Below are 14,079 nucleotides of genomic sequence, written 5' to 3' on the forward strand. Positions count from 1 at the left end.
TTTTATTGTGTGTTTAAAACGGAATGTTGTTTAAAGGAATGTTATTTAATAATGTTTAAATGTGATTTTGAATCTCTATTAAGACTGATAGCGATTATCAGAAGCACGATTACCTGTCAGTGACCTACTTTCGCTTTCACTTTTCACTCGTAAAAGAAGTGCTTCCGACAATTCCTTTCGCGTTAGTACACAGGTAAGTAAGACCGGTGTGTACACAATGCTGTTGGTTTCCTTTAAAAATAAATAAGTTAAATATTACGCGTTCCTCTTTTTAGCGATTGATTGAAATATGAAATAATTAATAATATTGATAATCGTATGCTAGTTGGTAATAAGATAAAAAAATAGTGTTAACATGTGCGTTTTGAACATGAATATACATAAAATATTGCTTCCATATTCAGAGTTTAAATTGAAAATGAATTGTTCTCTTTAGTGTGTTACACAGTTTGCCATAAACATTATACTAAAAGACATAATATACATGTATGTATATACATGTATTTATATACAATGTTTTTAACATATTCCTCGTAATCACCGAATTCTAAATATATATGCATGATGGTGGATTTACTTAACATTATGCCACTGATGATATTGGGAAAACTTGTGAACTTATACTTCACTTTAGAGAAAGGGTAACTCGTCATTGAGCCGAACGGGTTAACGGTACACTTCCCAACAACAAGCTCATGGTTCAAAGCCGGGCCTCAGCCGTAGCAGTTAGTTAGTATAATGTATAATGCATCTATTTATTAGCGATTCGGCTTCTAGCATAACAATCATTATCTAAAAGCAAGGAATTCGCCCACGATTCGAACACATTCCCATTAATTAGAAGACACATAAGTCATTATCAATTATTGGGTAATGCATTCCCTAGACTTGGTAACAATTCAAACAATCATAGTTGCAGTCGTGTGTTAAATTGAAGCATAATTTCTTTGTCAATATATTGACTGAAATAATTTTACAACGAAGACAAATGACATGATCACTCCAAGTGTTTATTCGAGCATAACAACTGTGTTACCATTTGTAGCACTGGGTAAACACAGACAAAATTCAAATTCAACGATAAAACATCATGTTCGTCGTGTTGTTTGTTAAGTTAATGCTTCTTTATAGATTTAGTCATGTTCGTTTGTCCGTATCTGAACGAAGCACTGAACACATCTGTTTATAATTTCACAATAAGGTAAAGTTTTTAATATTTACTGCATACTTTTTTCAATACATCTGGCCGATGTATCAATGACATCAAGAGGATCGTCAATTGAAAATTGTTAAATTACCTACACCATAGCGTATTAATACAGATTAACGATTCCATTGCGAGAATAACATGATTACATTTTATTTTGAATTTTTAATAACCTTGAGTACAAAAGGTAAAGTATTGTTACAATATAAGATCACTTTAAACTACAGAACTGTTAAAAAACAAAACAAATGCCCGACTTAACGAAAAGATCAACTAAATGTTTACGAAGTCACACACCAGATAAACAAAAGCACAACAAATGTTATGATTGTCCCTATTGCGCCCCTTTAGTCGTACTTATTGGTGTATGTGTCGTTTTCTTGTATTACTGTTGTTTTGGGTTTTAAAGTTCTCAACACGTCCACGATTCCCGCATGAAAAAAAAAAAACAAAAAGGGAAAAAATCAAATATTTGTCTCATGGGCTCCTTTTTATCGTTCTAGCGCGTACATGTGTTGTTCTTTTGTGGCGTGGTGAAAATATCTTTCAAACCAACCAACGCCAGAGCTATGAGGCATAAAACAAATACAAACATACACAAGACGTACGAAACTGAGAACGCCGCCTTGTAATGGTAAATGTAAAGCATTCAGGGTTGAACACGGTTTTAAGGATCTCCAAACCTCACACTTGGTCTAGAATTGTCCATATAACAAATAAGTGTCAATCACACGCTTTTTCTGTATGAATGTTGTCCATCTTTCAAACAGTCACCTTTTGACAGAATTTTCTTCCTGGGCAAAAACGGTAAATATTTGAAATTATATCTGCGGACGTGCTGTTCTTTCAATCTGATTTGATACACGTGTATACATAATTTTGTAAACTTTTTACATTTAGGACACATCAGTTAATAATTTATAGTTTCTTCGAGTACAACCGTGTATATGACATGGTTTACGAGTATTCCTGAAGATCTACTTTTTTATACACAGTAATGTGAGAGAGCACTTACATTTGTATATATATTTAGGTCAATTATAGATACATAAGCTATGTAAGTGGCGTACTTATCCATTTTTGACATTGTTCTTGTGGAAAATATTATCCTGTTTCTTTCTTAAATGTTACAAAGACGATTCAGTATCTTTTAATTGCTTGCTAACCAATATGCTAGAACTGAGTATCATCTTCTGCGTTGTCTTAAGTTCTTCTTCTGATTTTTCAGCGGTGTTTCCCTTTTGGAGTCTCTCATAACGTATATAACGAACTTTCAGAACAATAACAATAATAATAATAATAATAATAATAACGATTACACTAACAACGACACCAATTATAATATTCCTGTTAACGTCTGTTTTGTTTTCAGTCGCATTCAATATATGGTTGACGTGCTGTGAACCAACATTATCAACAGTGCCACTGGTGTTACCTCCATCAATGTAATGCACTGCATCAGTTGTCGACCCTGTATTATTCCCAGTTCCGTAAATTAGTACATGCGCCTCCTTAACTTTAATCGTCGCTGCAAAAAGATCGCAGTTTAACAAACTATAGCAAAACGTTGACAAAACTATATTGATCATAAATACAAAATACAATTACATCAATATCTTTAAGTTTCAATACAAATACAGCTAATGCACATTTTCATCTGTTTTGTTTGAGCGTAAGAATAAAACACTTCGAATACCATAAAGTGTGCCGTGTTGACTGAAGACGCGTAATGTCCAGTTCCCTGTCGGATCTTCGCCCCAAAAATGATTTGTAATAAGTTTGGTTTTCATTGTGTTTTTGTCAGCTGGCATTATTACATTCTCGAATAGCATCGAAGAAGTAAGGTCAGGTGACGTTGCTTCCATTGATACATTATCATTCCTTTCGAAGTCAAAAGTAAGGATGAATTCAACTTGTTCCACTTTGTTGATATTTTCAGACAGAATAACCCCAGTTGCGGTGTTTCTACAAGTGTTATAGAACGATATTTGAATAAATTACGACTTTCGGAGCTCATTGACACAAAAAGAACTATCCATGAAGATACAAGATAGAGATAATACTAGTATTATATTATATTCCGTTGGTGTTGATTTTATAACTTGTAATGCACAATTTCAGCCGCATAATCGACTTAATGATATAATCAAAACGAGTAAGTATAAGTAATATTAGTTTTCCATAAAAATTTCACTCTTTGTACTTGAAAACAATTGTACAACCTCATCGAACTTGTTATTTGAAAACCATACATACCCGGCAACATCGAGCTTAAATTGCTTAGATAGTAAGGGCCGCAATGCAGTAAAGTTTTGTGATAACATAATCATCTTTTTGACGTTCGGGTATCCGAACCCAAGTACTTTGTGGTCTGAAACAGAAGTAATATTTAGGCGTTGAGTATTTCATCAAAATGTATAAATATATAATTTTAGTTTTTCGTACGTATTTTTGCCATTAGAGAGACTTCGCTCCGTTTGGCCGTCTTTCTGCTGTCCAAAACAGCTAGATGAGTTGATATCTGAATAAGATTTTCACTATTGACATGTCATTAAGTATGCATTTGATGTAAATATATGCACGGTCGCTTATATTTTTCAAAAGATGCCAAAGATTGAAGGAATAATAAACTAAATAAATCAAATATTTTGCTAACTGATATGTTTAATTGTAGAAAACACTATTATACGCGGCCTTTAAAAAGCAATTGTAACTTAAAAGAACATAAACTTACACACTGTTCACGCACAATCTTCATAAGTATTCCAGATAGTAATAGATATATAGTTTTGACACGTTGTTTTTATCATAGGTCATTTAAATCGTATTTATGTGTGTAAGCTCGATGCGATACGAGTTGTTTTCATTACAAGAAGGTAGATGCACTTACAGTACTTTCCCGCACCATTCATTTTAAAGGCCGACGCTTGTTCAATACCAATGTGTGAGGCAGACTCGACCAACACATGCTTCACCTCTCGAGTCGTAAGGTTTGGACTGTAAATAATTACTTTATGTGAATGATTCGACGTTTATATCGTATAACACACATGGTTACGGCTGATATATTATTTATTTATTATGACACATGAATCATGATTAAGGATTATCTACAAAACCGAAATAAGTTATAAACAAATATTTACTTTTTGAAATTGTTAATCGAAAAAATAATAGACGTTTGTTTTAATTAATACTCGCTTCAAAACTCTATTTAAATGTTTGTCATAATGTCATACCATTCATTTATTCAGTAATGAATAATGTCGTAAAAGGTCAACACATAATAAATTATTATTATTAAATTATTCTAAGACTGAATGTACTTGTTTTGAAGCAGAAGAGCAATAACACCGGCCACCATGGCGTTAGCGGCAGACTGTCCACGAAAATTCCGTTGACAGGGACTGAAGCGGTTCCGAATACACCCGGTGTGCGTTTCTGTCAACTTTATAAAAGAGATAATACTTGTAATAAGCTGTGTAATAATATAAAATTCAGTTTTTAAAAGAAATTCGGGCATGTGTATAACTTGAAAAATAATCATTCAACCACAATGTATACAGGGGTATTTATTTTCGATATATAAAGTAATTGACGGTGTTTTTGCATTTAAGATGAATTATTGATTAATAGAATTATATAAAATATACATATAACAACCCTGTAAAGAGTGAAAAATAAGCTATATAAACAAAAAGGGCAAACACCAAAAGAAACAAACAAAACCTGCATGTATAAAGCGGAGAAAAATGGTATTGAGCTTGGTGCTAGTGACATGAAGGGATATGGAAGAAAATTACTTTACCGCTTATTCCTTAAGCTGTAGCAGAAAGATATGATAATATTTAGCATAAGAACGTATAATAAAGTCATATATTTATGTTTCAGAAACTGCGTAAACTAGGACCAAAAACTTGGTATCATCAGGACAAATGCTAGAAAAACAGTTTTGCCAATCTCGAAGCCACATTTATGACTCAATATTGATGCAATGTTGAATGTATATCGTAACAATATCAGTGAAATGTTTGAATCCTGATTAAGTGGGTAAAAGCTTAATCATCGCGTCAAACACGCATGTCCTTTCTTACATTCTTAGATTCAAAAACGTTTTAGTGCTTTATTTGTGTCATTGTAATGATGTAGCTAATAGGCCTAGTTTAAAACTGGGTAACATGTAATCAAAACAAAGGCATTCAGGTTATTTCATTGGCAATTGTTTTACCGTGAATTTATTTATGCGCTTAAGGATCACCAAGGTCCTGTTGTTTATACGTTTGAATACGTAGCTGTATTAAATACAGCAAACAATAAAACTTCATAAACTATATAGCGAGACAGTCTTGTTCTTATCAACTACTTATATATACAACGCCATCTATTAATATTTCAAACATCAATGCAAAGCATTTGGTGTTTAAATCGGTTTTAAGGTTAGCAAAACCCGACACTAACCCAGAATTAAGCACACACCAAACGCGCGTCTAAAACAACCAAATAAAAAATGTACCTATGCAGACAGAAAATTACACATTCATGCCGAATCGTGACGCGCAAATCGAATATTGACCATTTTATTGCACAAGTGTCGTAAGTTTCTTACAACGTTGTTTTACGTTGGAAGACAGTTTTGTTGTTCGACTTTTTGAGTTACACGCGTAATTTTTAGTATAAAGAAATTAACGTCAATATCAACAAAGATATTTAATTACCATGTTACTAGTACATGGATTATTTGTTGTTTATGTTAAATGCATATGTACATGCGAATATTTTTGCATCTGCTTATCTGCTCAGATATTATATGATTTTTTGTTATGATGCACGATTTCACAGTTAAACGCATTAATAAAGCTTTTGTGAACTAAAGATGTGAACCGTATTTCAGAGAGGGTAATCACGTGACAAACAAGATGGAGACGTCCATGCCGAAGCAGGTATTTTTCGTCGATGTATACCCTTTATTTCTTGTATTATTGTTTTTAATTCCGCTCACTTTCCAGCCATATTAGGGAGAAAGTTACTGGCTTTTATTTCATAGTAATATTCGCTCTATATCTCGACTTTACTCCTTGCGAAATTTCTTAGCAGAATGACATAATCAGGACCCCACTAAGAAAATTTGCAGGGAGTAAAGTCAAGATATAAAGCGCATTTAAATACGAAATAAACGCTCATCACCTTTTTACTGATATGGCTAGATAAACAAACAAAAGTAATAAAGGGTATAAAACGGCAAAAAATAACTGTCTCTGCATGGACGTCGCCATCTTGACTATCACGTGATTGCCTCCTCTTATTTACTCCAACGACATCCTATAGACATATGACTGTATAATTTAACTAGAAAACATAGTGATTCATAAAATACTGTTTATAATACTACATGTAGAATTTAACAATACTGCTCAATATAGCAAAATATTCGTAATTTTCATTATAATAAGTACTACAAAACAAGGCTATTTAAAGGCGTGATTTTAATCTTGTTGATACATTTGTTTGTAAATGGAATTACTTATAATACTTCATATAACAATAATTCATACCAGGCGCGTATCATTTATTTTTCTTCCCGAGGCAAACATAGACACTATGACGGCCGAGTTGACTTGTGGATTATCCGGAAGTGTTCCGCCCACTCCCATATCTCCAACAGCTATCGTGTAGATATTGTTTACGAGACCGTTCCCAGGGGGGTCCGCGGGGAACACATATATGCTTCCTTTACCGTTTCTGCCCGTGTAATAACGCTGTAATGACACTTTAAAAAGTGAGTCAATAAAAACTCTTTCTCTCAAGACTATCCACCATACCTTTACCGATCGTTAATTAAAGTGTATTGATGTAATCACGCGGATAAAGGGGTTATACTGTATATGGTTTAAAGATAAAAGCTTCTGTTACCTTAACCGCAGATAATTTTAATTTATTATCAACGAATTTCTTTATTGCCATAATATCAACATAAAGTTTCGCAGGTCAAAGTTTTTGTCTAGATATCTCGTGGCATGCCATGGTCTACTGTTTGACCATATGTTCACTGACAAACCTACGAACAGCTTCAAATCAGTAGAACATCTTTAAAGGAGCACATTGTTTACAGAAATGGGACTGCCTGTATTAAAGAATAAGTATCAACGTGATGTATTACCTTTTTTATTACATCGTGTAGACAACTGTCGTTGTGAAACTGTTGCTCAAAGTTCCACGAGTTGCTGTATATGTGAATGTCGTCCCCACGGTGTGCTAGAGCGGTGCATAGGGACTCGGTGTTCATCTCCGATTGTGGTCTTGTTGTTGAAAAGGTCTTTTCCAGAACCGTACCAACTTTTAAAACTTTGTATAGAAAAACAAGAAATGACTTAACGTGAAATGTTGGATCGCTTTGAATATAAACTGTACGTGCCCTATATACAGTCACAAAATTACATCAGACGTTAATATACATATTGATTTACTTAACTTCACCTCAGATTTTGTAACATCAAACACAGGCTACCCTTAATCGCGTCTTATAATGTTTTTCAGTTGTAAAAACAATTTTTGTTTAAAGTCTTAACACCTCAGACACTGTTTTCAGATATTCATATTTAAAATGCGTACCCGCAATACTGGCGTCTGGTGCAACCCCGCAACCACATGGTTGACAGTCGATGCTTGTGTTCCTGCTACCAGCCGCAAGTCCAGCACACGCATTGCCATGACTGTAAATATATGAGATTAGTCACAGTTGATTAGTCTTGATGTGGTGTTAATGTGTGGAAAGAGATTGTTTACTGCCCTAGTGCAGAGCGAGATAATAATATCACAACTTATATAAGAGGAATGCGGATTTGTGCTCAGGACTATTTTGTGCCATTTTGTGTGGGTAGCCAAAAAGGCGATATATCGTGTTAAATATATCGTGCGTCGCCGGGACTGTCAAGAAAAAGATCAAGTATCGCCGCGACTGTCACAAAAAAAGATCAAGTATCGCCGCGACTGTCAAGAAAAATATCAAGTATCGCCGCGAATGTCAAGAAAAAGATCAAGTATCGCTTCATGTGTCTAGTGTCGCCCTTGATGAAAGAATTGCGAGATTATAGATCGTAATATTCCGTAATGCAGAGGTACACGTGGCGAAACGTAGCGCCGTTAATAGTCCGATAACGATACGTCAAGAGTCTATGCATATAAGGAGTATATGAGCGGAGAAATGCACATCACGTCAACTATTGTGATAATTTCTCAAACCTTGTAACTAACAATCGATTTTATATTTGTGTTTATTTACGTTCATCATGCCAAAGAAAGTCGTTATGCTGTTTCTCTGATGCATATAAAATGAGTTATTGAATTACAATTTAATCGAATTCAAATTCCCCTTTTATTTCTTTTTAATTTGAATAACAAAGCAATGAGGTTGATATTTATTAACACTTGTATGCTAGTGACTGTTAAATGGCGTTGTCCCAGCTTGAATCCTTGTTATATTGTTTGTCGTGTTGAGTGTATTGACCTGTATTGTATATGCAAAAAATTAATTGATCCCTTGCCTTAAATTAAAAAAATCTAGCGTGGGTTAAGAAACAATTTCCTTATACATTTTCTGGAATTTCACTATTCTTATATGTTGGTTATATATGCACAGGTTATAAAAACTCAAATAATGAAAGGACAAGCAAACCATATTATACATTTTTAATTGTTACCACTTACGTTGTTAAGTTCGTCGAATCCTGTCGAGTAGGATAATTTTCCGGGCCGTAATTAGTGTTTTTTCCAACGAAATTATAGCTAAGTGCATGCATCTGAAATAATCCTTTTATTATTAAAAATATATAAATTATTGTGTTTTTTCAATATTCAACCATGGCTCAATCCATTGACACACATTTCTATTAAACGAAATCAACGAAAATAGTATCAAAACGAAACTAAAACCACTTATTATATGTATAAATATTAAATTATCTTCAAAGCGATCAAAGCAATTAACAAAGCTTCCGTTAAAAAAAAAACATTGTTGAAAAATATATATGCTAAACAAAACATATATGATCTTACAATTTTGTCGTGGAATTTCGGATGATCGGCATCTACGCCTACGTCGGCGATTGCTATGACAACCCCTTTGCCAGTGATGTTTTTCTGCCAGCATTCGTCGATACCGAACAAGGGGTCATATACGGGTGTGCAAACCTTAAAAGTCTAAAAAAGCGCAAAGATATGCGAAAATCCATGATTTCTGACAAAGGAAAAGAAAATGTGTATACATGCGCACTGCATGCTGCAGATTATACATATTATGCATTGATATTTGCTATGCCTAAAATTTAATATTGATATATGATAGTGTGGACATCATAAAACGATTGCCAATTTTTTATCGATTTCTGTCACACAGATTGTTGTAACATCTCTTTTTTCACAAACAAAGTCATAAAATATGTCTTATTATATGTAAGGTTTCATTTAATTTGCATTAAATGTTATCTGATCCATTTTATTCACTATTTTTACCTTAATTATATCTTTATTAAAAGTATATATGTTTTTGTACATAATAAGTTACCCGCATAAAGCGTGTATTGTTATTCTCATGTTTGTCCACGAAAAGATATTCAGAATACCAGAAAAAACAACACTAAAAAATTATATTTATACGTACATCATCAGCTAGTAGCGGTGTAATAGTCGTGCTATACGGAGAATGACCCGCAACATTTCCAACCGCTTCTGCCGATTCACTGTATATGTTGTAGCTTTGGTAAATGTATTCCACCTTAAACGAAACCAAGAACAACCGCATAAGAGTTAAGTATTAACTATTCAGACAGTCTCCTGCTAGATGTAAAAAACGGCTTAGATTCAAAACTTCTTGACTTGGCCGTTTTACAGTAACTGATATTATGAATAACGACCCCAATAAACAATTATCGATTAAGAATCACATTACAACGACAGCGATTGATTTCTTACTATTATAGCATACTTCCATGTATATAAAACCATTTTGTAAACCGTTATTTGACATGAAAGCTATAGTTTTAACAGAAACCACTCTTAATGCCAAACCATTGTAAGCATTCCCTTCGGAATGAAACAAATAAAAGGATGGCTTGGTTCATATTATTCAGAGTGTATGTATGCTTCAGGTTTTGCGGACAGATATTGATTTAAATTGTACCACAATGCATAGTAAAAAGCGTGTGATATTCTCGTTTTAATCGGTATTATTGTAGATATATTATTTTAAACAGAATGACAAAAGGTAACTCGAAAACCATTGCAATCGTTGTGTATTTAATTTTCAAAAAAATAATAACATTGTTTAAAATATACCAATACTTTATATTCTGCATCGACCCTCACACAATGTCTTTAATGCCGCATATTTATAATTATTAGATATTAGTGTTTTTTTTTGCAATTTTCAATAAACAAGCTTTGAATGCAAGAGGTATAAATCTTAAATAATTTTAACACACCTCATTTTCCAGTCGAAGTTGAGCACTGTTCAAGTCATCATCACCGTATGCATCCGAACGATTTCTTGCAAAAGAATAAAATACCCTCAATGACCTGAAAAAACCGAAATGGCTGATTGTGTTTTACAAAAGTTCAATATCAAATAATGTTTTATTTGAAACTAGCTTGCGAAATTGCTGTATAAAATTAGTGCAAGATAATTGTGTAAAGTACCTATAAATTCTACCACTGTAATAGTAATCTAATTTATTCGCTCTGCACGTAAACAGATGTCTCTACTTTCTGACTGTAATGTTCATGTACAACACATTTGGATATAAGTCTAATTTTTTAACTCTTGCATATGGTCAAAAAAGAAAATAAGGACCCTTACTACGTATTTTAGGAGTATACGGTACATCGAACGTACTTGTACTAACTACTTGTATTTGAGCTACCCCAGTATACATTGTTCAACACTGTTCACGCATATTGCAGAGGCGATTGCACTGTGATGTTACATAACGAGATACATTTTCTTAAAAGTATACATACTTTAATGCGTGTGGTGGTAATTTTGCCTTGATGAACAAGGACAGTCAATACATGTTAAAAGAATAGCTTAGATCACATCAACTATTATACCTCGAAAGACAAATGCATTGCCTATTGAAACGTGATAGCGGTTTAAATTTCCACTAAATAATACTAGTTTATCATGGCGTGTTCAGTGTACACATTTTCAGTCGTATCGGATAATATTGTTCTTATTAGACAACTGGTTTTAAGTGTCAGGTCTTGCATCAAGCTATATCCTAATAGGCCATAGCGCGGTTATTCTTACCTAATGTTGGTTTTGATTATTCTCCCATCATGCTCGACATTATTTGTACTAAAGAAAATTAAATGCACTGGAAATGTTTCGTCATTACTATTTTTTAATCTGAAGGAAGGGACTGAGATGTATTCCAACAATTCTATTCTAAATAAATTTGATATAAGATCCAGAATCGTGAGATCATTGAGGTTTAATAGAAAGACGTGATTGGCATAAGAAATATGATAAATCACAGAGAATCATTTATACGCATCACAGATACCGGTAAGCACACTTATATATAAACATTATAAAATCAGCGACGTTGATATGCCCAATCACAAGACATTCATATCAAACATAAAAATACAAGTCGAAGAATATCACTAGAGAAGAAAAACAAAGACGTTGTTATCTTATCTTTATAATACAATAATCAATAACCCTTATCAAATGCGTCATGCAGTAAATTTGAATTTACTTAAACAACTTATAGCAGAACACTAAACAATTGTTAATATCACATAATCTGAATACAAATACAGAGAGGGTAATCAAGTGATAGTCAAGATGGCGACGTCCATACCGATATAGTTATTTTTTTGCCGTTGTATACCCTAAATTGCTTTTGTTTATTTTTTAAATGACGCTCACTTTCCAGCTATATTAGTAAACATGTGATTAGCGTTTATTTCGTTTTAAAATTCGCTTATTATCTCGAATTTACTGCCCGCAAATGTTCTTAGTGGAGCTTTAATAAGGTCATCACGCTGCGAGTGAAGTCGAGATAAAGAGCGGATATCAACACGAAATAAACGCAAGTAACTTTCTTCCTGATATGGCCACAGGAGGGAATCCCGTATTTTTTTGTATATATGCTAAAATAGAAACAAGGAGTGCAACTTCATTTGCCCCAAAACTACACCATCTTAACTGAAACCATGTAACTCGAACAATTTTAAACGAATCAACTACACATCGGTTGTTTTCAAAAGCTAATAAAATAATTAATCAGAAAAAAATTAACTTGTCTAATTGTTGTATGCACAACAATTAGACAAGAAGAGTATCAAATATGTTTCAGTTTAAAACGAAAATGTATAATCAAGTAGGTTAAGCAATTAATACCACAAATAAACATATAATCGAGGTGATCAATATAGCGCAAATAAATCATAAGTGACTTCCTATGATTTTTTTTCGCTCTATTTAATTAATTCCAACTGACTTTTGTTTACAAACAAATCTGCATGACTTCTTGTAAAATCTGCAATAAAACATATCTCGCTGCCAGTATCAAGCTGTCCACTCCTTGGTGGATGCAGTAGCGTGTATCCCCGTACATATCTTCGATGTTGTTATATTTTCAGCCTTCAGAGGCTAGTGGCGGTATTGTGTTTTTATTATTTTTAAGAAACCTTCTTTAAGACCTTTCTTATACTTAGATTCTCATACTTTCTCTGTACTTATAAGTAAACATGTATGTTCATCAATTGAGAGTTCTGCAGGTTATACTGAATTTTTACAGACCATTATCTGACAAGCTGCCTCTTACTCTTTTATGTATGTTGACTTGGCAATGTGTATTAATGTGATTATAAGATTGGTGGTTTCGCCAAATATAACCTATGGTACTGTTTGGACAATCGGTCACTTGCCTTAAATAAAGGACCTACTAATTGTTTTTAATGAAAATTCAATACTGCTCCAGCAGCTGGAGTTTCACTTCTTTATATGCATTGCACAACAGTTTGATGTGTGCTGCGTGGATGCAGTAGCGTGTATCCCCGTACATATCTTCGATGTTGTTATATTTTCAGCCTTCAGAGGCTCGTGGCGGTATTGTGTTTTTATTATTTTTTTTAAGAAACCTTGTTTAAGACCTTTCTTATACTTAGATTCTTATACATTATCTGTACTTATAAATAAACATGTATGTTCATCAATTGAGAGTTCTGCAGGTTATACTGAATTTTTACAGACCATTATCTGACAAGCTGCCTCTTACTCTTTTATAATGTTGACTTGGCAATGTGTATTAATGTGATTATAAGATTGGTGGTTTCGCCAAATAGATAACCTATGGTACTGTTTGGGCAATCGGTCACTTGCCTTAAATAAAGGACCTACTAATTGTTTTAATGAAAATTCAATACTGCTCCAGCAGCTGGAGTTTCACTTCTTTATATTGCATTGCACAACAGTTTGATGTGTGCTGCGTGGATGCAGTAGCGTGTATCCCCCGTACAATCTTCGATGTTGTTATATTTTCAGCAGCTTCAGAGGCTGGTGGCGGTATTGTGTTTTTTATTATTTTTTTTAAGAAACCTTGTTAAGACCTTTCTTATACTTAGATTCTTATACATTCTCTGTACTTATAATAGTAAACATGTATGTTCATCAATTGAGAGTTCTGCAGGTTATACTGAATTTTTACAGACCATTATCTGACAAGCTGCCTCTTACTCTTTTATGTATGTTGACTTGGCAATGTGTATTAATGTGATTATAAGATTGGTGTTTCGCCAAATAGATAACCTATGGTACTGTTTGGGCAATCGGTCACTTGCCTTAAATAAAGGACCTACTAATTGTTTTT

General features: G+C 33.5%; 1 protein-coding gene across 1 annotated transcript; it reads right to left on the reverse strand.

Moving 5' to 3' along the window:
- Window positions 1-996: 996 nt before the first annotated feature.
- LOC127850927 (neuroendocrine convertase 1-like) lies at window positions 997-9,973 on the reverse strand. Its single transcript, XM_052384330.1, has 11 exons — window positions 9,864-9,973; window positions 9,260-9,403; window positions 8,912-9,003; window positions 7,817-7,917; window positions 7,365-7,549; window positions 6,760-6,963; window positions 4,534-4,655; window positions 4,098-4,204; window positions 3,464-3,578; window positions 2,904-3,172; window positions 997-2,735 (listed from the first exon to the last, which is right to left on the reverse strand). The coding sequence occupies exons 3-11, from the start codon at window positions 9,001-9,003 to the stop codon at window positions 2,335-2,337; spliced, it is 1,596 nt and encodes a 531-aa protein (XP_052240290.1). The 5' UTR covers window positions 9,260-9,403; window positions 9,864-9,973; the 3' UTR covers window positions 997-2,334.
- Between the last annotated feature and the right edge of the window lie 4,106 nt (window positions 9,974-14,079).

The sequence above is a fragment of the Dreissena polymorpha genome, chromosome 11 (assembly GCF_020536995.1).
Source record: "Dreissena polymorpha isolate Duluth1 chromosome 11, UMN_Dpol_1.0, whole genome shotgun sequence".
In the NCBI taxonomy this organism is placed as follows: Eukaryota; Metazoa; Mollusca; class Bivalvia; order Myida; family Dreissenidae; genus Dreissena; species Dreissena polymorpha.